At 51.4% G+C, this 23,052-nt stretch overlaps 1 protein-coding gene across 1 annotated transcript in view; it reads right to left on the reverse strand.

Annotated features, from left to right (window-relative positions):
* Deaf1 (DEAF1, transcription factor) overlaps positions 1 to 23,052 on the reverse strand; it is a 30,707-nt gene that overhangs the window by 608 nt on the left and 7,047 nt on the right. The window contains exons 2-11 of the mRNA XM_004637950.3: positions 22,097 to 22,194; positions 21,527 to 21,656; positions 21,211 to 21,357; positions 20,663 to 20,802; positions 19,834 to 19,899; positions 15,549 to 15,675; positions 14,545 to 14,673; positions 14,161 to 14,289; positions 12,283 to 12,530; positions 5,735 to 5,824 (exon numbers count right to left, since the gene is read on the reverse strand). Coding sequence (XP_004638007.3) covers positions 5,735 to 5,824; positions 12,283 to 12,530; positions 14,161 to 14,289; positions 14,545 to 14,673; positions 15,549 to 15,675; positions 19,834 to 19,899; positions 20,663 to 20,802; positions 21,211 to 21,357; positions 21,527 to 21,656; positions 22,097 to 22,194 — 1,304 coding nt within the window. The remainder of the gene's footprint in view (positions 1 to 5,734; positions 5,825 to 12,282; positions 12,531 to 14,160; positions 14,290 to 14,544; positions 14,674 to 15,548; positions 15,676 to 19,833; positions 19,900 to 20,662; positions 20,803 to 21,210; positions 21,358 to 21,526; positions 21,657 to 22,096; positions 22,195 to 23,052) is intronic.

The raw sequence follows: 23,052 nt of genomic DNA on the forward strand, positions 1-23,052 counted from the left end.
ATTCCCAGCCAGGCACAGTGTATGCACCTTTGAACCCAGCTACTCAGGAGGCTGAGGCAGGAGGATCACAAGTTTAAAGCCAGCCTGGAGACCCTGTCTCAAAAGAAAAATCAGAAAGGGCTGGGGTTGTAGCTTAGTAGTAGAGCACCTTTGGCTTCCATCCACAGCACTGCCAAAAGAACAAAAAGAATCCACACTGACTCAAAATGATTTGGGGCTTACAGGTCAAAAATATGCAGGGGAAGCCCAGGGATATAGCTCAGTGACAGTGCCTATTTGGCAAGCACAAAGTCTTGAGTTTGATCCCCAGTACTGAAAAATAAAATTGCAGGGATAAGGGTGACATGGCCCCGCACCAAGCGGGAGAGAAGCCGGGAGGGCACTCAGGTGGGAGGCCAGGCCCCTCAGATGACCCTGCTCCTCACAAGTCCCACGTCCCCCTCAAGAAACAGAGGAGACCTGCAGGTCTGGGAGGCATGGCCAGGCTAGAGAAGCCCAGGGGAAGACACAGGCATGAGATGGTGTGGCTCCACGACGCTCTCCCTGAGGTGGGCCCAGACCATGAGGGAGCATCTCAAGCTTGAGCTCAGCCTGGGCAACTTCACAGCTTAACAAGACCTTGTCTTGAAATAAAACATCCCTGGGTTCAATCCTCACTCCCTCTAAATAAATAAGCAAATGCTAATCTAACAATCGGTGCCCAAAACAGAGGAAGCAAAAGCTGACAACACTGACGACAAAAGGAGGTAGCCTCAGTCCTTGGGAGAAATCAGCAAGAACACCCAGAGAACACAAAGTAGGCCTGGCCACGCTGCGGTCAGTTTCAAGGGACAGAAGTCCTCTGCGTTCTCCAACATCAGTATAAGTAGACTGGTAACAATCACAGGCTCAGGAAGTGCACGGATGCCTGGAAACTAACACACTTCAAAGGAAGCACAAAATATTTTATTTTTGCATTCCTAGTAGGTTAAGCCAGGATGTTAGAAGGTTAAACATGCTAGAAGGTCTTTTTTCCTGAACTATATGCTAGGCCTTGGTGAACAAGAAGGAAAATACAATTTATCCAGTTGTGTGTGACAGAGCTAGGGCTGTGGTGTAGATGGAACAATATGTCCCTTAAAGGTGTTTATCGGAAAAGAAGACAGATATCAGGTTAGCAACATAAACTTTTACCCCAAGAATTGGAAAAAATCACACACACACAAAAAGTAAGGGGCCGGGGAGATGGTTCAGTAGAATAAGCGCTTGCCTGGCAAGTGCAAGGGTCTGAGTTCAATCCCCCAGTTCCACCAAAAAAAAAAAAAAAAAAGAATTGGAAAAAATAAGAGCAAATCAAGTACAGCAAGAGGAAGGTAAGGAGCAGAGTGAATGTCAGGGAAGCAGGAAGACAGCATGCAAAGAGTGGAACCAAGAGATGGCTCACTGCTAAGACACACACCTGGAGCTCCAACTGTGAAATATGATCCCTTCTGCCAACACTGGCAAACAGGCCTCAAGACAGCCACAGAGAAACCCTAAGGGTCCTGGGGAGCTACGCAGACACAGTGACATCAACAAATCCAACAGCCCTAAAGAAACAAACAGGCTCCCAGAGGCTGTGTGCTGCCAGCCCAACCCAAGAAGCAGCACATAATGAAAAAAGGGGAGCAGAGCTGAGCTTGAGGAAATAAAAGTTCTTCCACAGAGAAGGCCAGGTTGGGCTGGTTTCAAGAGTGACAGGAAGGGCTGGCTGGATCGCTCAGCAGACTAAAGCACCTATTTAGGCAGAGTGCAGTGGCTGGGGTTCGGTCCCTGTCGTGTCATGCCAGCCCCATCCATGGAGCACACTAAGCCATCAACTGAGACTGGGCATGTGGCGTGTGCCTGTAACCCCAGTACTTGGGAAGCTGAAAACAGGAGGATCACTATGAGTCTATCTACATAGTGAGACCCTGTAGACCCTGACCTAAATACAGAAAAGAAAGGAAAAAAAGTGACAAGAAACAACAAGGATCACCTGAGTCTTTCAGAAGGAGCACACCGCTTCCTAAAGCAGCCATAGGCCAGATGGACATCAACAGATAGAATACGCATTAATTTCTCACATATGGATATAGAAAACCCTCAACGAAATGGCAAACAAATCAAAGAGGTACAAGTAGGATGGTATCCTGTGACCAAGGGATTTTCCCAGGCAGACAGGCAGGGTTGGCTGAACCCTCTCCCTGCCCCCACCAAGGTCACTGCAGTAGATGCTGACAGGATACATTGGCGTTAGTGGCAGCAACTCAGCTGGGATGGAAGGAAGCTCCCTGTTTGCTAAGAGACCTACAGGTAGCATCACAGTTAAGAATGAAGGACTGAGCTGTCCAACCCTAGGATGGAGAACAAGGCAAGGATTTCTCTCCTAACACATTTCATCATTGTACTAGATTAGAAGGTGCAGTGGCACAATAAAAAAAGAAAACGCTTCCAGATCACAAGGAAAGAACTATCTTTATTCAGAGACCACAGGGTCCCTTTGCAATCACACAGTACAAAAATCAGTTTTCCTGTATCCTTGCAGTGAGCATCTGAAAATGAGATTAAGAAAATAATACCCGAGGAGCATCCCCAAATAAGCTGCTCTGGAACAAAGCCAGTAAGAGAAGATGGATTTGTATGCACCAGACACCATAAAACCCTCCTAATGGAGGCATTGTCTTTACAGATTAGACTCAGTAGTTAGGCCGGGATTTCTTCCACTAAGCCTTTTCTGATCTCAAAATGCATAGAAAATGTAAAGGACCAAGACAGCCAGAACAGTTCTGGAAAAGAATAAAGCTAGATGACACACTTTCTAGCTGTAAAGCATACTCTGCAGCAACAGTAATCAAGGCAACGTGGGTAGAGCCGGCTCTAGACAAACCTTCCTCCTGCTGTCAGCATGTGTGACAGAGCTGTGGGGACAGCACCTTTACAGCAGAGGCTGGGGGCACAGCTGGATATCTCCATGTGGAAATGACCTTGAACTTTGCCTCCTACTATCAATAAAAAACCTATCATAACTCTACACCTGAGAACTGAAAGTATAAAAGTTTTAGAAGAAAACAGGAAAAAAATCTTCCTGAGTTAGACAAAATTCTAGAGGCCCAGCATCACAAGTCCCAGAATAAAATGTCAAAAGTACCTTCTTCACAAATTTTTTTAAATATTTATTTATTCATTTATTTATTTATTTAGTGTGTGTGTGGCCAGCTCAGTCCACCAGGGGGCGGGGCTGGCTGGCATGTGGTGCTGGGGGATTGAACCGCGGTCCCTTGCTTTGCTTAGCTTAGCTTGTTCTAAGTAGGTGCTTTAGACCACTGAACCATCTCACCAGCCCCTCTTCATAAATTTTGATAAACTGGACACCATTAAAATTAAAAACTTTGGGCTGGAAAGATAGCTCAGAGGTCTAAACACCTGTCTGGCAAGCATAAAGATCCAAGTTCCATCCTTGGTACTGCATGCTGTGCTGGGCCCCAAACTAGGTGTGGTGGTACACACCTACAATCTCAGCACTGGGAGGCTGAGACAGAAGGTAGAACTCTGAACTGCACAGTCAGATGCTGTACCAAATAAATAAATAAATAAATAAATAAAAATTAAAATCTCTGCCGAGGAGATGGTTCACTGGCATAAACACCTGCCTACAAGCACATGCTCCTGACTTCAATCCTGTATACCAAAAACCAAACAAACACAAAATTAAAACCTTTTACTCTTCAAGAAACACTATTAAAAAAACTAAAAGAAACATCATTAAGAAAGTGGGAGTGGTGGGGGATATAGCACAGTGGCATAGCACCTGCCTGGCAAGTGTGAGGTCATGACTTTGATCACTGGTACAAAAAAAAAAACAAAAGGTGAGAGGCTGGCTTGTGTGAAGCCCTGGATTCAAATCCCCAGCACCAAAAACATAAATGAACAAAGCAGAGACAAATTTCAGATTGGCAGAAAAAATTTGCAAAGCATATATCTGATAAAAGACTTATATACAAAATATACAGGATTCTACATCCATTAGAAAAGAAACAACCCAACTTACAAATAGGCAAAAGGCCAGGCATGCTGGTGCACACCTGTAATCCTAGCACTGAGGCCCAGGCAGGGTTGCCAGGGGTTTGAGGCCAGCCTGAGCCACACAGTGAGTTCAATGTCAGCCTAAACTGTATAATGAGACCCTGTCTTGGAAAAAAAAACCCCAAAAAACTAAAAAAAGAAAAGATTTGAAGAGACATTTCACCAAAAAAAACATATGAGGGGCTGGTGAGATGGCTCAGTGGTCTAAAGCACCTACTTAGAACAAGCTTAGCAAAGCACAGGGACCGCGGTTCAATCCCCCAGCACCACATGCCAGCCAGCCCCGCCTCCTGGTGGGCTGAGCTGGACACACACACACACACACACACACACACACACACACACAAATAAACCATACGAAAGCTTAGTGAACATACCAAAATGCCCATCTTTGTGAGCTGTTAAGAAAATGGGAATTAGAACTCACCCTAGCATAGATTCTCACCTGTTTTGGAACAACCTAGTCCCAGTGTACAAGGGCCAGCCCCAGGGTGCAAGAGGCTGGCAAGAGGCAAACAGAGCCAAGACCACACGGGCGGCAATTTACTGGGGACTCACTGACAGAAGCAGGGTGTAGGGCCCAGCTGCAGAGCTCTGCCTATGACTCAAAGGGTTTTATCTCCTTATGGTTTGCTAGGAAACTATTCAGGGAATACCAGCTAGGGTCACTCTGGGGTGGTTCTGGTGGCTATAACCCAAGATGGCTGTAATCATGTCAAGGTGACACACACATCACCCACAGAATAGCTGTGACCAAAGGAACTACGCTGGCAAGGATGTGGAGACAGGGCCAACACGGCAGTGGAAATAGCATTTTGGACACCAGCTGGAAGTTTCTCCATAACCCTGAACACTCCTTCATCATAGATCTGCAAACCCTCCCAGGTGTCCACAGTCTCCAGCAGCAGCACCCTGATAGCTAGGCAGGAGGTGGTGCAGAGGGGACAGTGGAGGTGTGCAAAGGCGAGCTATACTCCACTGCATTGGCATTAGCTGGGCAGCCACAGAACAGACTGGCTGGCCTGTGACAGGCAGAAGTCCTGGAGACAGAGTGCACAGAAGAGAGACACCAAAGGCTATGCATGCATGGCTCCTGGCTGGGAATAGTTCAGACAGCCCAAGGACAGTCAGAAAATAGATCCCTTGACTATGGCCATACCACCCTGAACATGCCCGATCTCAGAAGCTATGCAGGGTTGGGCTTGATTAGTACTTGGATGGGAGAAAACAGACCCCTGACTATTCTTATCAGTTTTTTTTTTTTTTTTTTTTTTTTCAGAACCAGGGATTGAACTCAGACCCTTGCGCTTGCCAGGGAAGCACTTACTCCACTGAGCCATCTCCCCGGCCCAACCTCTGACTATTCTTGAGGGAGGATGAAGTAAGAGGGATGTGGGATACAATTTGTGGGTCAAAAAGAACATTTAATTTCAACACCCAAGAGCTGAGGTATAAGCAGGCTGTGCGCTATCATTTTTGTGCAGCCCTGTGCAACCTACTGGCCTCAGATGGTGCTTTGGTGCCAGCGACGCCATTGGTGCCCTTGGCTGCCACCTGCGGGGCCTCCCAAGGAGCAACAGACACAGCACAGCACATGGAGATGGGGGCACAAGGAGATGAGGGGACAGGGTCTGGAGGCTGGTGCACATACCTTGCGCTGGCAGAATGTGGAGCAGTAGTTGACCTTGTGGCAGCCAGTGCACTCACTCAGGGCCTCCCGGCCACAGTTCACACAAGACTGCTGCAGGAGGAACAGGGCAGTCAGTGGCATGGCTTGATTTGGGAGACAGATAAGGAGGGACAGACTGGCCTCCAATATGCCCCCTTCCCAGGGTCAACTTCCAGACCTTGCCTCTGCCTGCACTGACTGGCAGCACTGTATACATGGCAAGGGTCCTGTCAGCCAGGCTACACAGAAAGCCCAGCTGGGGACTGCAGAACCACCGTGCTCAGTGTACTTCCTGAGCTGCATTCCCTCCTTACCTCCAGGCACAGGACAAGGTGGCTGCCTATGGGACACCTGGGACCATACAGGAGCCCCAGGCCATGGACAGCACACTTAGAAAATGCCACCATTAGGGTCCTGGGCCAGCAGGCCTGTGGGCATGCAGACCCCAGCCTTGGAACTTGCAAAGAGGTGTGCAGGCACTGCCACCTGACCCGAAAGGGACCTGCTACGTGCATAGAGTGCAGTGTGCCCGACAAAGTACCACGAGGAACCAGCTGCCAAGTGAGCACATCACTGTCAGCACCACTGGCTGTGAGATGGGACACAGTAGGAATATGTAGTAGGAACGAAGCTGCTCTTTGGGCTGGACTTGTGTTCACTTTTGCAGCCACCAGGCTGGTCTCAAACTCACAGGGATCCTCCTGGCTCAACCTCTTGAGTGCTGGGATTACAGGGATGTGCCACTGTGCGTGGTTTGGGGCCACACAGTGAGTGCCCCATCCAGGGTTGTGATGTTGTGCCTGGGCATCCGGGGCTGAGACCACATGGCCACATGTGGGGCCAGAGGTCAAGCTCAGGTCCTTGGGTTTGCCAAGTAGGTGCTTATGCCTCTGCGCTCTCTCTCTTACTTTACTTGACTTTATTTTTTTGCAGTGCTAGAGATGGAACCTAGCATTCTCTGCAAGCTGGGGAAGGGCTCAAACACTAAGCTACCTCCAGGCCTTTTTAAAATTTTTTTTTCTTAGTATTTAGTACAGAGTCTACAGGGTCTCACTATACAGATCAGACTCATAGTGATTCTCCTGTTTTCAGCCTCCCCAAGTGCTGGGATTACAGGTGTGCGCCAGGCACGGCCAGCGGGGATCCCAGCCACTGAGCTCTGCCTAAGCAGGCGCTCTGGTCTGCTGAGCTATCTGGCTCGCCCTTAGGCCTCATCTAATTTTTTTTTTTTTTTTTAACCAGGGATTGAACTCAGGTCCTTGCACTTGCCAGGGAAGCACTTATTCCACTGAGCCATCTCCCCAGCCCAGGCCTCATCTAATTTTGAGACAAGGTCTCACTAAGTTGGCCAGGCTACCCATGATCCTTTGTCTCAGGCTCCCAAGTAACTCAATCTACTAGCATGCTGCACCTCAGCTGGCCTAACCACCTTCTTTTAGGAACCAATGGAGGCCAGGGACATAGCTCAGTGGCAAGCCCAAGATCCTGCATTCAATTCCCGGTACAAAAACAAAACAATGTAAAGAGCTAACACAGACTAAGACTCCCCAAAAAATCACATACAGCTATTTATTTATTTATTTATTTATTTTTGAGGCGAGTCCTTGCACTGTAGCCCAGGCTGCCCTCAAACTCATGGTGATCCTCCTGCTTCAGCTTCTTTTCTTTCTTTCTTTCTTTTTTTTTTTTTTGTATTTCCAGTACAGGGTCTACAGGGTCTCACTACACAGTTAGGACTTGTAGTGTTCTTCCTGTTTTCAGCTTCCCAAGCACTGGGATTACAGGGGCGCGCCACCACCTCAGCACGCCCCGGGGGTGGGGCCAGCATGGCACACTGGTGGTCGAACCCTGAGCTTGCCTAAGCAGGTGTTTTAGTCTGTGGAGCTGTCTGGTCGGCTCTGCTTCAGCTTCCTGAATGCTGGGATCACAACTGGGTGCTACCCCATTCGTACTAACAAACAATTTTAAAAGACCTACTAATTTTTTTTTTTTTTTTTTGGCAGAACCGGGGATTGAACACAAGCCCTTGGGCTTGCCAGGGAAGCGCTTATTCTACTGAGCCATCTCCTCAGCTCCAGATCTATGAATTCTTTATCAAGATTTACTATGCTCTCCCGGGGGACAATCCGAACGGGCACCCCTCCTTCCTTTCTCTCAGAAAGGAGCTTTCTTTCCCTCAATAAATATATTCTGCTCAAAAAAAAAATTACTATGCTCAATACTGTTTCTATTATTTAAAATAAAAATAACCTGGAAATAATCCGCAAGGCTGAACTTGAAAGCTTGGGGGCTAAGTATCAAACAGCTCATGCCTGTCTCTGTGACGACTAGTTGTCCTTTCACCCTTGACTCCTGCCCTTGAACCCAGGATCTAAGTCCAGGGCAAGTGAGGCTGTTTGCACCCAATGCCTGGGGCCTAGGACCTGCCCAGGAATGTGACTCAGGTAGGGACCAGGATGGAGGGGCCCACCCTAATTAGAGAGGCCTTGTCACACTGGTAAGCAGTAGCTGGAAGAACAGGAAACTCCCACATCCAAGTCCATCTAGATGTTGGGGCAGGTAAGCCGATCAAGGGATCAGTCTAATGGCATCTTCTCCAGCTGGTCAGGGCTGCAGCACCCCCCAGAGAGCCCCCGGGCCAAGGCATTACAGCTGGCATCTGCCTGTGTCCCAGCCCTGTGCTTGTTACTGCCTGCCGGGCCCCCTCCTGTTGCCGGAAGTCCTGATGGGCTGGCTTCCTGTGGTCCCCAGCCTAGGGCTATCCCATGCAGTCCCCTCCTTCCTGAGGCTGTGGGACAGTGTGCCCAGGTGGCCCTCTGCTGCCTAGACAGGTGCTCTGAGGACCCTCCTGAGTACTCGGGGACAAGTGGTGACACCAGAGCGGCAGTATCGACAGGCAGTTCCCAAGTTCCCAAGACAGACACCAGCAAGGCCATGTTCCTCACTCACCACAGGCCTGGATACATGGGATTCACATGCACCAGAGAGCACCCTGCCTGACCTGCAGGGACTGGGACCTGTTCCTGGGGCCTGCAGTCACCAGCCCTCCCTATACCTGTGCTGAGCCACATTTCACTCTTACAGAGAAAGCTGGGAAGGGAGCCTGAAGGCCAAGAAAACAAGGAGCTATAAGGACATGATGCAGGACAGAGACAGGGCCAGCCTGAGCCAGGCTGTGGCAGGTGACCCAAGACCCTGGGGCCACTCAGTGGCAGCTGCTGGACAATGCCCTTGACAGCAAGGACTTGTGCTCTTCTGCCCCGTTTAGCTGTGGCAGAGCTAATTACATACACACAAATACAAATTTTCCACTAAAGCTGCCAAAAATCACCTTAGTAACTTCAGCTGGGCTAAATTTATTTCTTTTAAAATTAAATTCCAGGGGCTGGGGGGATGGCTCAGTGGAATAAGTGTTTCCCTGGCAAGCACAAGGGCCTGAGTTCTAATCCCCGGTTCCAAAAATAAATAAATAAATAAATAAATAAATAAATAAATAAATAAATAAATAAAATTCCAGCCTAGCAAGCCTGAGGTTGTGATTTTGGTTCCCAATACCAAAAATAAATTTAGTTTAAAAAATGAGTGAATATAAAATTCCTAGTGAAAGGTCCAGTATGTAGCATGAGGTCCTCCATCCACACTGTCCTGAGGCGGGGTGGTAAACTCTTCTGACTGTCCTCGCAGTGCACGAAGTGGGGCAGGTCTGGGGGCTCAGCTCTCATGGCCCCACCCATCTGATCACCCTCCTGCTCTGCTCTCCAGGGCCTCAGGCTCAGGAGATGGAAATGCTTTTGACCCCGGCTCATGTTCAGACAGAGCTTTACAAAGTCCCTAATGAAACCAACCGGTCCTTTTCACAGGGAAAAAGGAAGCTACCTATGAGCCTTCACCACCTGTGCACCCCCACCTCAAGACACTGCCTACCACACCCGCACTGGGGACAGACACTGCCAACACCAACACTGGGTCCTGGCTCCCAAGGGCTCCCAGCCCAAGCCCAGAAGCCACTGCTTCACCAGGGCCCAGGGACCTCACTTGGCCCAGCAGCAGGCCCAGTGTGTCACTGTGGGCTTGGTGAAGGAGGACCCTCATATGCAGGCCAGATCCAAGCCCGGGAACAGGGCCGTGCTGGGGCCTCCCTCTCCCTGAGACTTGCCCACAAGGTCAAGGTAGGACCGGCTCCCTTGCTACCACACTGAGCCCAGCCTGGCTTTGTTCCATACTGTGACCCAGTGAGCACACTGTCCGCATCAGAACCAAGGGCTCACCTGCCCAGCACAGCAGGGCAGCAGTGGTCCCAGTGACTCAGCATCTAGAGCCAGGGGTGCTGGGGCCCAGGAGCTGGGGACCAGACTGGGCAACACAGGAGGCCCTGTCTCTAGAGGATTCTGCTACAGCCAACATGCTCCTCCTCCGCCTGCACTGCCCATGGACGTCCAGACACTGCACAGGCCCAGAACACGGCAAGCAGCTCCCCAGTTCAACGCCAGCTCAGCAACTCAGCAACACAAGCACACAAAGGGCTGGGGTGTGGCTCAGGGGCCCTGTGTTTCACCTCCAGGGCCTCCACCCCATCAACTTTAAAAAGAAAGCTAGGGGGCCCAGCCCTAGCTCAGTTCTTTAAGTGGCAGCTTCCACAATGCTGGCAGCCTCAGTTGGCTGTAGTTCGATCCCCACAACACTCCAGCCATGCAAAAGTGCCCTGAAGGCATTCAAGGAGGAAAACACACACAGAAAAAAAAAAAAAAAGAAAGCTAGAAAATCCTCAACTTTTGGAAAATCAAACGTATTTTTCAACAGTCCAGGTCAAAGTACAAAAGCAGCCGTCTATCTACACCTGGGCTTTCTGGCTAATCCCCACAGCAGCTTGGGCAGGGAGTTTTCTCCTGAGGCTGCTTGGAACCTCAAGAAAAATGAACCTCAGGCTTCAGAAACAGAATACTGAACAAAAGCAGCAAGGTAAAAGATGCAGCCGTGTAGCCACCATAGCCCATGGTGGGTCAGAGCTGCTGCTGCTGGGCAGAACCAGGGCCAGCCTCTGGGTGGGGGAACAGCAGGACAGGACCAGGAGCAGCCAATCAGGCATCATTCTGCAACTCCACTAGAGTCACCTGAGCCCCTGGTTATCTGCACTCAGGCCCAGGCACTCAGGCAGAGAAAAACTTACACCCAGTTTTACCAAATCCAAATGGGTACAAAAAACTGTCATCTTTTGCATGGGAATGAGCCACCTGTTTTTTTGTTTCTTTTTCTTCCTCTTCTTCCTCTTCTTCCTCTTCTTCCTCTTCTTCCTCTTCTTCCTCTTCTTCCTCTTCTTCTTCTTCTTCTTCTTCTTTTTTTTTTTGGCTTTTGATAAGAATTCTATTTCTTAAAAATGGCCTGTGTCACTGCAGCCTCACGGCAGGTGCTGGCCTGCTTGGCCTATTCAAACAGTGTCTTCAGCTGCTGCATCATATTAAGCAAATTGTTGACCATGTCTTCCAGGGAGAGCCAGCTCCGAGAATTCAAAGTACTAAAATAACGCTCTAATCTTTGTTTTGGAGGAAAAGGGGAGGACGACAAAATAATTCATATAAAAATTGCAAGCATAATAGCTGTAGGTATTTCTCCTTCTTGATGGGAACATCTTGACATGCACCCCCTCTGCAGCTCAGGATCCAGCTGCTTCCAGGGGTGCGCCTCTCCTGGACGGGGACAGGCTGCAGACGTCCGGGATGCCTACCGACCAAGGTCACCAGTACCCAGCAAAGGTCAATCTTCTCATTTGAAATAATTCAGTCCATTTCTGATGGCCCTGCTACAGAGGGCTGCGGTTTTGCTTTCCTTAAACTTTTCTATTTTCCAGATTATAGCACAGAAGAGGTCTTTTTTTTTTTTTTTTTTTTTTTGAGGTCTTTTTTTTTTTTTTTTTTTTTTTTTTTTTTTGCAGAACCGGGGATTGAACTCAGGCCCTTGTGCTTGCCAGGGAAGCACTTATTCCACTGAGCCATCTCCCTGCCCCCAGAATAGCTCTTAGTTTGGAATCATACTTTTTTTAAAAGAGTATTGAGAATTTTCTCTATCTCTGGGAATGTTTTCTTTGAAAACAAATTCACTTCACATTAAGGACCTTATGTAAGATCAGACCCTCTGTTAGGTGGCAGGTGACAACATTCGCTAGAACAGGAAAATCCGATGCTGAATTTTCTCGTGGCCTGTGGTTCACCCACCAGCACCCATTCCATATGTCCTGTGATGCCAGGCTGAGCAGCAGTATGGGATGATGCTGTCACCTCCCCCACAAGCCACCAGCTGGCCCTGTCTCGAATCCTCACAGCACCTCGGTAGTTTTAGCCTAAGTCACCTGAGACCTTGGACAACGCCAGAGAGACACTGGCTGCAGTCACGGCTGGGCACCTGTCTGATGTGTGAGGCCCTGAATGCACTCCCCAGTACGGGGTCAATAGCAGGCATCTCTCTTGTGGGGATTCCTTGCTGGCAACAACGCCCCAGACACAAGCAGCGAACCTTGGGACTTGCGCCCACCTTACCTCTTTCCGCTCTGCATCAGCCTGCATCCTGGCCTGTGTCACAGCAGCCTCACGGCAGGTGCTGGCCTGCTTGGCCTGTTCAAACAGTGTCTTCAGCTGCTGCGCCGTGTTGAGCAAATTGTTCACCATGTCTTCCAGGTAGAGCCAGCTCCGAGGCTCTGTCATCTCCAGCCCACCAAGAGATGCCGGGGAGATAGGCTTGGTGGGGGTGGAGGGCGGGACGGCCAGGGCAGGCAGGGATGTGAGCACTAGGGAGGGACACTGGTGGTCAGGGAACCTTCTCTACACCAGCTCCCTGAGCCTGGGCACTAGGTCACAGCCTGGTGCTGCCCTAACTAGCCTGGACTCCCTCATGTCTATGCCCAGCATCATATTGAATTCCCAATGCTGGAGAAGCAGGGTACACACATAAGGAGACCTGCAAGCAATGGAACAGTGGTGGGCTCGCGTGCAGTGAGCACATATGCGCCACCTGTAGGAGGCAGGCACAGCTCTGTACCCAGAATGCACTGGAACGCTGATCTCCAGCCCTTGGAAGACATTCTCTGGCACTCACTGTGGGCAGGAAACGGCCTGGAGGAGATATGAGACAGCATGAATATGAGGCAGCATGAGAGCTGGGACCCAGGGCCCGAAGCACCTGTTGCTGCTAAGAGGCCGGGCTTCTGGAGGCCCAGGAGACCTCACTTGGCTGGGCCACAGGGCAGGGATGTATTCATGAGGGCAGGTAGAGCCCAGCCATGTTCAGGGACTTTACTGGTCAAGTCTGTGGCACCTCCAGCATCGATGACAGTGGTCAGCACCCACTGACTGACACAGGAAATCTTCACAATGGGAAGGGGCAGCTCCGACCGAGACTTTGGGACCTAATGGCCACTTCTGGCTACAGCGGGAGACAGGCACTCAGTCCTCAGCCAGAGCCCAGGTCACCTTCTACAGCCATGGGACAAGAGCTGAGGCACCCAAAGCTCTCACCAGCCCTGCCCCATGTTCAGCATCTCTGACTGAGGCACACGGCAGAGGGGGACATCCTGTAGGACAGCTCTCCAAAACAAGTCAGAGGGGCAGGAAGACCAAATTGGTAGGGCACCAAGTTCACGACTAAGGACTGCTCACTGGTACTGAGAACCCCAACCCCATCCAGCCTTGGGGACAAACAGGGTAGATACCTCCACTGCCAGAAGCAACCAGAGTACCCCGGGTGTCCCAGTGCTCTCAGTGGCCTGGGGGAACTGGGTCCCATAATAAGCAGAGCTGTGAGGACAGCTGTGCCAGCCAAGGGGGGCCAACAGGCGCCTAGAGTAGGTACAATGTGGGTGGAGCCTGAGGGGGCAAAGTCTGGGCTGGGAAGGGGAGGTGACCTGTTTTTCAAACTCAGGAAAGTGATGTGTATGTTCGCGGGTGTGTGCACCCTCAAGGTGCAGAACAGAAATGGGTCCAAAGCACCGAGCCGAGTGCAAGTCATGGAAAGGGTCAGTGCTGCACTCTGAGCTACAAGGGCATAAACTGAGTCCCTCTGCCCTCAGCATCGCCATTGTAGCGCAGGAGTGGCAGGATCTATCCTCACACACCCTCTTTCAAGGCCTGCGACTGCTCTGGACTGGACACTGCCATCTACATGGCAAATGGCCCATGCACAAACAAAGCAACACACATGGAGGGGTGGGGGTAGAGAAGCTTCATCCAGTGACCCTGCCGGCCCCCCTCATGCTTCACATCCACGAACTCTCCACACTGGGAAATCTCCTGACAAGCAGCTCTGGGCTGAGGTGTCACTCAGGCGTAGGATGAATACCTGGAACACGAGCCACTGTGGTTCCATCCCCAGCAAAGCAAAAACCACAGCACTTTGGGAACAAGGACCTGCGCCAGACTCACCTATCTTGGGGTGTGATGTTGGCAGTGCAGCCTCGGGGAAGGGTGCGATCTGGCAGCTGTCCTGGTATCCAGGGTAGTGGGGCTCAGGGTGGCCAACCCGGCAGGGCGGCTGCACACCAGCCTCCTGCACTGTGAGTGAGGCACAGGGCAGCAGCTGTGGTACTGCAGTCTCAGACTCCACTGAGATCTGGGCTGTGCTGGCTGCAGGACGCGCTCAGAGGGACGAAGTACAGGGTGCGTCACCCTCACCACCCTTCCAGAGTATCCACAGTCATGCACCCCCAAGTCCCATGCCGCCTGCCTGCCGGACTCCCTTTGAACAGAGGAGACACTGGGCTGTAGGGACATGGAATAGGAGCAGGGACTATCTCTAGAGACATTTACCTGTGGCTCCTGTAAAGACATCGCCCTGGGCTGGGCTCTCTGAGATGACAGCAGTGGCCTCCACAGTGGATGTGCGGTCAAAGGTCAGTGCCCCAGATGTGGTGATCTGCCCCGAGGGTGTCACAGTGACTGCAAAGGCAGAGCACAAGTCATGCAAGCCAGGCAGACACAGGTGTCAGGCAGACCCAGGGCCTGGCCAAAGTAGGCAGTGTGCGGGGTGTGGTAAGACCAGGGGCCCCAGGCCTGCAGGGACAGAGACATGCTGTGGAGTTGGGCTGTGACCAACCAGGAAACAGAGGTGGAAGACAATCTGGAAAAGGCTTTGTAGTCTAAAGGAAAAAACCTTTCTTCCACTCTGAGGACAAAAGTGGCCATGTTTCTCAGCACACATCTGTGAGTCCTGCCCCGGTCACACTGTCCTGTGGGCAACAGCTCAGACAGGCATCAGGAGAGGCTAGCCAAATCGCAGGGTGCACACAGCAGGACAGCACAATGAAAGCCACTAGAGCCATCAAACATAGTAACTCACACTTGTATTCCCAGCTACTCAAGAGGCTGAGGCAGGAGGATGGAAAATTCAAGCACAGACTGGGAAACCCAGCAAGAGTCAGTCTCAAAATGAACTACAAAGGGCTGGATCCCCAGGGCCAGGAGGAAAAAACCTAAAACTAAAACTAAAGCCTTCATTTGGGAGGTATCAACCCCAGTGACTGCCTGACAGGTAAGCCTCTGGTGACAGTGGCCCGCACAGTCCTCACCAGATATGCACCAGCGGCCCAGAAAATAGTGGTACAGGGCACCCCTCTCCTGGCACCATGCTCAGCTGTGGGAACCAGAGAGCGGGGCCAGAGAGTACCCAGCACAGGAAGAGCAGCCAGGACAGGGACGGTGTGTGCTGGCCATCCTCAACGCCAAGATGGGATGGCAGCACGGGGATCAAGGCCCCACGCCAGTGAGGCCCCATGCTGGGGCAGGCAGAGAGCACACCAGACCCCTCAACTCACACGTGGTGGCAGCGGTGGCCGGGAGAAGCGTGATGTTCTTGGGAGAGTCCTTCTTTAGCGGCGGTGTAGGCAGCTCGTTCTCCTTCTTTCGTCTCTTGTAGGGCACAAAGAGTCGGACAGGGCCGCTCTGTGGGGGGTGGGAGGAGCAGAGTTGAGGCGCACAGAACTTGGGGGCAGAAAGGAGGCCAAGCCCAAGGCTGGGCCACAGAGTAGAGGGGGCTTTCAGCATGGCCAGGAGGAAGCTGCGTCTACGCCCTCCACAGGAGCAGAAACCGTGCCAACACCTCCACAGCAAGCAGCACTGGGGGGAGCTGGCATCCCAAAGATTCCTACAGGAAAGTAAGCACGAGCAAGTGGAGGGGGACAAGGAAAACCGCTGCTGGCAAGGAGACATGGCAAACTCTTGTCAGTAAGCCCTGGGCTCAGGAAGTGACACTGGGACCCAGACAAAAAGGAAAGAACCCAACCAGGCCAGCAACAGCAAAGAGAAATGTCCAGGTTCACAGGGATCTCCCTACAGGGTCTCCTGGAGGGCATACATCACCAACCACCCCGAGATGGCCCTTTCCCAAGTAAGGGACTCTACGATCCCCCCTAGCCAGCACTATGCAGGGGAGACACAGGCCAATGCTTCAGACACAGTCTCTTTAGGTAGCCCAAGCTGACCTCAAAGTTGGGATCTTCTTGCCTCAACCTCCTGAGTAGTTTGGATTACAGGTGTGCTTCAGCACGCCCAGCTCCTTTCTTTCTTCCTAAGGTCTCCTTACTGATATTCTCTCCACATGCATCACTGGCCAACCTGCCTCTCTTCCAGCAGCTCCTCCATTTCTCTCCAGGGTGCTGGCCTGCTTGTCCCCATCCTGGTCAGGCTGCACCTGCCCACACCTGCCTGCCTCTCTGCTGAGAACTAGACACACCAGGGGACACGTGGCAGCAGCCGTGGGCACAGTCTCCTGTGGTACTGGGCCCCGCTGACTTCTTAAGTCCTGCCCTGCAGGGCGCAGGCTAGGGGCTGTCTCGGCCTCTGTCCCTCTGTCAGTGAAGCCAGGCTCCAGCACTCTCAAGCAGCCCTGGGGCCTTACAGTCCCCCTTCAGGGGAGTTAGCCAAGGACTCTGCACAGAGATGGCCGAAGCCAAAGTCGAGGTCGGCTCCCATCCGGGACAGGCCCGCCCCTCTTGTCTGAGCCTACTGGCCTTGGTCAGCTCCTGGCAGAGGACTCTGGAGCTCTCGGTCCCTATGGCAGTCCTCCTGACCCCATAAAACCTGAGCACCCCTGACAGCACTCTGGTCATACTGGACTTGGCCCTTGCAGTGGCTTGGCTGAGAGCCCCTGGGCCAAAGCTCACCCTTGCCTGTGACGTCTGATGGTCCCAACGTGGGACCCAGCACGTTTGCGGTGACCCTACACACACCAGTGACCACACAGGATATCTTAGCCCCACAGGACACTGCTTCTGCGTGTAGACTGTTTTATTCCCTTTGCCTCTCCATGTAAATTACAGGATCAGCTTGTTGATATCTGTAAGAATTCTGGTGGGTGTCATTTATTTATTTATTTGTTTGCTTACTTTTGTATTTTTGTGGCCAGCTCAGCCCACCTGGTCGCGGGGCTGGCACAGCACATGGTGCTGGGGATTGAACCACCGTCCCTGTGCACTTGCCTAAGCAGGCACTTTAGACCGCTGAGGTATCTTCCTGCCCCTGATGGATGTCTTTTAACTTCTAGGATCTTGATAGTAATTTTGTTAAGGCTACAATGAGACTGGGAAGATGATGGAACTCTCAGTCTGTGGAGTTTTTTACAGCTGAGTTTCCACAGCTCAGGGCAACTGCAGAGGACTGTGCCATGTATGCCCAAATGCCCCTTACTCCTCAGTGCTTCTCACCACCCAAGAGCCCTGGTTTCGTCTACTAGGCTTTTTTCTTTTTTTAATCTTGTTGATTGGTCTTTTTGAGACTGGGTTTCACTATATAGTTCAGGCTGGCCTCAAACTGACAGTGATCCTCCTGCCTCAGCCTCATGATATTGAGGTTACAGACAGGTACCAGCACACCGGTTCTTCTATTAGCTTTTCCAAATGAACTCTAAAATCATTTTATTTTCATGAAGTTATTTTTCCCAGCACATTCACATAAAATTTACACATAAACTAGACAACTCAAAATATTTGTTGTTTTGCAACAAGGTATAATATGTCTTCCAATTACATTTTATTTTTTTCTTTGGGGGACACTGAGTCCAGGGGAGACAATGACCTATATTCCCAACCACTTTATTTTACTTAGGTAGCAGGGATCAAACTCAGGTCCTTTCACTTGCCAGGCAGGCACTTATGCCACTAAGCTATCCCCCCGGCCTACCCTACCCTACCCTATCCTATCCTATCCTATCCTATCCTATCCTATCCTATTTATTTATTTATTTATTTATTTATTTATTTTTCTGTATTTAGGACACGGTCTGTAGGGTCTCACTGCGTAGATCAGACTCATAGCGATTCTCCTGTTTGCAGCCTCCCAAGTGATGGGATTACAGGTGTGGGCCACCACGCCCAGTCTCCACTTTGTGTTTCAGCGAACCCTGTGGGCGGGGTTAGCACTGCACACTAGGGATTGAATGCTGGCCACTGCGCTCTGTCTAAGCAGACGCTTTTTTGTCTCTGTTTTTGGTGCCGAGGACAGAACCCAGGGCTTCCAGCTTGCTGGCAAGCATTCTACTGCTGAGCCAGATCCCCATAAGCAGGCACTTCAGTCTGCTGAGCTACCAGGCTGGCCCTCCTTTTTATTTTTTGAGACAAGGTCTCACTCAGTTGTTCACTTGCTTGAACTTGTAATCTGCCTGTTTCAGTCTCTCAGGTACTAGGATGATAAACATATGCATTTGGTCCTGGCTTTAAATTACTTTCAAGATGACTGATTAATTTTTGGTCTCATTGTGACAGGGTCTCACTATGCAGTTCAGACTGGCCTTAAGCTCACTTTGTAGTCCAGGTTGGTCTTGGATTCCCAACAATCCTCCTGCCTCAGCCTCCCAAGCTCTGGATTACAGGCATAAACCACCACACCTCACTGAAGATGTTTTAAAATAGTATATATTAATCGTGAAGAACCCTAAAGTGAAGCTAGTAAGGTCACATTTACAAGTTACAGCACACTTTTGAAAGCCACAAAGCAACAGATATAAAAAACAAAGGAGGGCTGGGGAGATGGCTCAGTGGAATAAGCACTTCCCTGGAAAGTGCAAGGGCCTGCATTCAATCCCCGGTTCTGCAAAAAAACCCAAACAACAAAAGGCCTGGGGAGATAGCTCATGGTCTGAGCGCCTGCCTGGCCAGCGCAAGGACCTGAGTTCAATCCCTGGTACTGTATGCCATGTCCACCCCAGAACCTCAGGTGGCCCATGCCAGCCCTGAAACTAGATATGATGGGGCACACCTGTAATCCCAGAGCTGGGGAGGCTAGGATCACTATGAGTCTTAACTGTGTAGCAAGACTCTAAAACAAACAAACAAACTTAGGGTCAGGGAAACAGCTCAGCAGCATAAGTGCCTGCCTGGCATGTGCAAGGTCCCAAGTTCAATATCGGGTACCACAAAATAAATAAATAAATAAATAACCAACCAACCAACCAAGCTCTTGTTCTCTTCTGCAGCAGACAAGTGTGTGGGACAAGGAGATGTTCTAAGGATGTTAACAGCTCTACCCACAAGTACGGTGAGCTTGTACTGTTATGACACAGCACCAAAGTTTAGACACAGATGTCCCCTAAAACCTCACATACTCATAGGTGGGCTTTTAGGAGATGGATAAGTCCACTGATGAGCTCATAGCTAATGTGATGTTGGGAGGTGAAGCCTGGCTGAGGACGGGGACGGAAGGCGTGGGCAAGAGGCCTACCGCCCTCCTCCTGCTGTTATGCCACCCTGCCTTGCAGCCAGTTATGGAACTAAGCCCCTGCAACTGGGCATGATCTTTCCTCCTTACGGTTTTGAGTGTTAGACATTGTGACTCAGCAAGGGAAAAGTAGGACTCATAACATCAGAAGTGCAGATGTGGAATGGCACACATACTTATGATCATTTAAAGGGTATAAGTTGTCGCCTGGGCTGCCATGGGAGCAGCACAGAGCTCTCTGCATGACAGAGCCCTTTCTGTGACCTTCCTGGGCCACCCTGCCCAGGCAGTGGGAGCAGGAGGGCACAGAAGGAAGTACCTGGTGTCCACCCAGACCAAAGGCTTATGGGAAGAGGTGAGTGGGCCAGGCCATGTGTGCCCAGGACTCACCAAGGTCATGTCATCACAGCAGGCCGCGCAGGTGCAAGAGGCTGCATGGGGGTTCAAGATCCCATCCTATAAGACAGAAAGCACTGCAAAGTCAGCCAGCTGAGCACATGCCACCCAACCTGAGCCCACTAAGGCCTGGTACCTCCCCACCACTCACAAAGGACAAGAGTCGCTCCCTAGAAACTGCACCGCACAGTGCCATGACTGGCGGTGGTAGGAAAGGCTCTAGGATGGTGTTCCTCAGCCAGGTTTAGCTCAGGCCCCTTCATTCTGGAAGCAGCAGCGGATGCGACAGGTGCTGGGAGTTAGCGCCCTGACTTGCTCTTGAATTCCTTTTATCTTTTTAGTGATACCAAAGATTAAACTACATCTCCAGGACTTTTACTTTTTTTGTGTGCGGAACCCAGGATTGAACTCAGGCCCTTCGCTTGCCAGGCAAGCGCTCATTCTACTGAGCCATTTCCCGGCCCCTCTTTTCACTTTTTATTTGGGGACCAGATCTAAGTTGCTAAACTGCCAAGGCTGGACTTGAACTTTCCATTCTCCTGCTTCAGCTTCTCAGAGGCCAGGGGCACTGTACCTGACTTCAGCTTGTGCTCCTCCTGCGTCAAATGCTCCCGGTGCTCACCACACCTCTAGTGTATGCTATGACCTGCAGGCAGCACCAATGTCATCCCATGGAAAGCTAAGGGTTCAGGTGCTATGGCCAGTGACACAGCAAGCAGAGCTAGGCCCCAGCAGCCCAGGCCATGCTCCTCCTGCCACTGGGCCCAGCCCCGGCTCTGGTCCCCACAACAGGCCCTCCCATGCAGCCCCACATGATGCATACCTGGATGAGGCACTGCAGCGGCCGGCCAGCGTATCGGATGCTTCTCTTCCAGTCCTTGCTGCTGGCTCTTCCCGCCATGGCTTCAAACTCTGTTGGGCTATACCAGTTCTCCCCCTGCTTAATACAGCGCCCCCGGCCCCCTGAGGCAAAGGTGACCGTCACCACGCTGCACGTGCCCTGCAAGTCCGACTCACACTATCTCCTGCCTACCCTGTGGTCACACGGTCACCCTCGAGGCTGCCCAGGGCAAATCTCCACCCAAATTTCCTCTCTGGCTGTGTCTGGACCGCCCATCTGACCCCTCCACTCTGGCCTATGGTCAATGCAAGCTCTGTCACGTCCCAGAGCATCTGCCCAGGGCCAAGCTGTGCGCTGACCAGGCCACATGGGCAGTGGGCTCATCCCTGTCCTCCCTGAACACAACTTGCAAAAACCTGACCCTCCTTATGCCCTCAGTGGCCTGGGCCTTGATCATAAGTGCTACATAGTACATGGCTCTGGCCCCAGCTTCCTGACAGGGTCACCCAAGACAGGAAGTGTGCCCTTACCTGAGCCCAGCCTGCTTTTATAAAGTGTGCCACTGATGTTCCGGCAGCGCACAGGCAACTCGCTATCATACACCGATGGGTCCCAGTTGTACTTGGTGGCTCCTTTTTCCTGGCCAGGAGCCAATGGGGTCGGAGGAGACTGTGGACCTGGGGCAGAGAAGGACTGTGAGGTTAAGCTCTGCAAGGCCAGCACTTCACTTCTGGACAGCACCCTTTCCTAGCTGGATAATTCTGCCTTTTCCACTCAGATATGCTATGGGACATTCCAAATTTGCCTCAAATGACTGTAGGGGGCTGTGAAGTGGGGCACAGGTACCTGGGGTGAGAGGGGCCGCTGGACCCTTCAGGCCAGTGGTCTCCACAATGCTCCCATCTGTGTGCACAACAATCAGCGTGGCCTTCTCAGTGTTGAGGCTGTCCCCGATCTGTAGTGCAGTTCTGCCAGACTAAGGGCGAGGACACACCCATGGAGTCAGCCGTTAGACAGCTACAGGCAAGTCACCTACCTCGGCAGGACATGGCCTACAAAGGCTGTCACCATCTGCCACCAATTAGGGGACGTGACACGGTCATCCCACATCCACTCCAGAGACGTCCTAGGAGGCTTAAAACAGAGCTGAATGGAGGAAGGCCCAACCCAGGCCTGAGGCCAGCTGCAGCACAAATGTGTGGAGTGGTGCATCCTCTCCCACCCCTGCCCAGCCACAGGGTCACCAGGCTCCTAACAAACCGTGCTTGGCTCTCACCACTCCCTGTGCAAAGAGGCCAGGGAGATGGAACTGGGAGAGGCTCCACACCAGAACACATAAGGGCACAGGAGAGCCCAAGAGCAGGAGCCCCTGCCCAGGCAATAAGCACAGTACTACCCACCCCACCAGCTGCTTACCAGGACATGTCCTGAAATGGATGCAGCATTTGCCACTGATGTCGTGAAGACATTGTCTGCAGAGGCCCCCATGTTGGCTACCGTCACCGTAGTCACTTCTGCAACAGAAGAAACCTGACTGCACATGCGACCAGTGCCAGAGCGCAGGACGCTGGCAGAGGCCCTGCGCAGCCCATGGGCGCACAGCCAGGCCTTCACGCTGCGCTTCCACAGCCGTGCTCTGCCAAGCTTTCCAAGCCATCTCCATTGTCCAGTTCTCCAGGGGCAGAGCACGTGCCCACTCCCTGCAAAGGCTCTGACTCGTCTTGCAACCTGCACGCATGAGTCCACACCTGTAGCACGTAACGTGCACGTTCCTCGCGGGGCTGGCGCCTGCACACAATACATCTCAGTTATCTTTCCCTCCTCCCATCTGTCTCTTTCCTTTTTGAGAGAACTCTCCCTCCTTCCTCTTACCATCTTTCATCTTGCTCCTCACTTATACTTTGTGTTTCTCACATAAGAGAAACCATGAGGAGGCTGGGGAGATAGCTCAGTAGAATAAGCGCTTGCCTGGCAACCGCAAGAGCCTGCCTGAGTTCGATCCCTAGTTCCGCAAAAAAAAAAAAAAAAAGAGGAACCATGAGATTTCAGGCATGTGTGTCTGATTACTCAGTTTAACGTTATGGTCTCAAGACACATCTATTTCCTACATGCGAATCATGTATGATTACTTATGGCAGAGTTGCACTCCTCTCTCCATAAACACTGCACTTTATGTATATTCATCTGCGGACACTACAGGCTACTCCAGTGTTTAACTCCTATGAGTTACACTACTATAAACACAGGTATGTGTGTATCACTACCATATGACATCTTTTTTTTTTTTTTTTGGTGGAACCGGGGATTGAACTCAGACTGTCATGCTTGCCAGGGAAGCGCTTATTCTTCTAAGCCATCTCCCCGGCCCGAAG

The sequence above is a fragment of the Octodon degus genome, unplaced genomic scaffold, assembly GCF_000260255.1.
Source record: "Octodon degus isolate 3935 unplaced genomic scaffold, OctDeg1.0 scaffold00093, whole genome shotgun sequence".
In the NCBI taxonomy this organism is placed as follows: Eukaryota; Metazoa; Chordata; class Mammalia; order Rodentia; family Octodontidae; genus Octodon; species Octodon degus.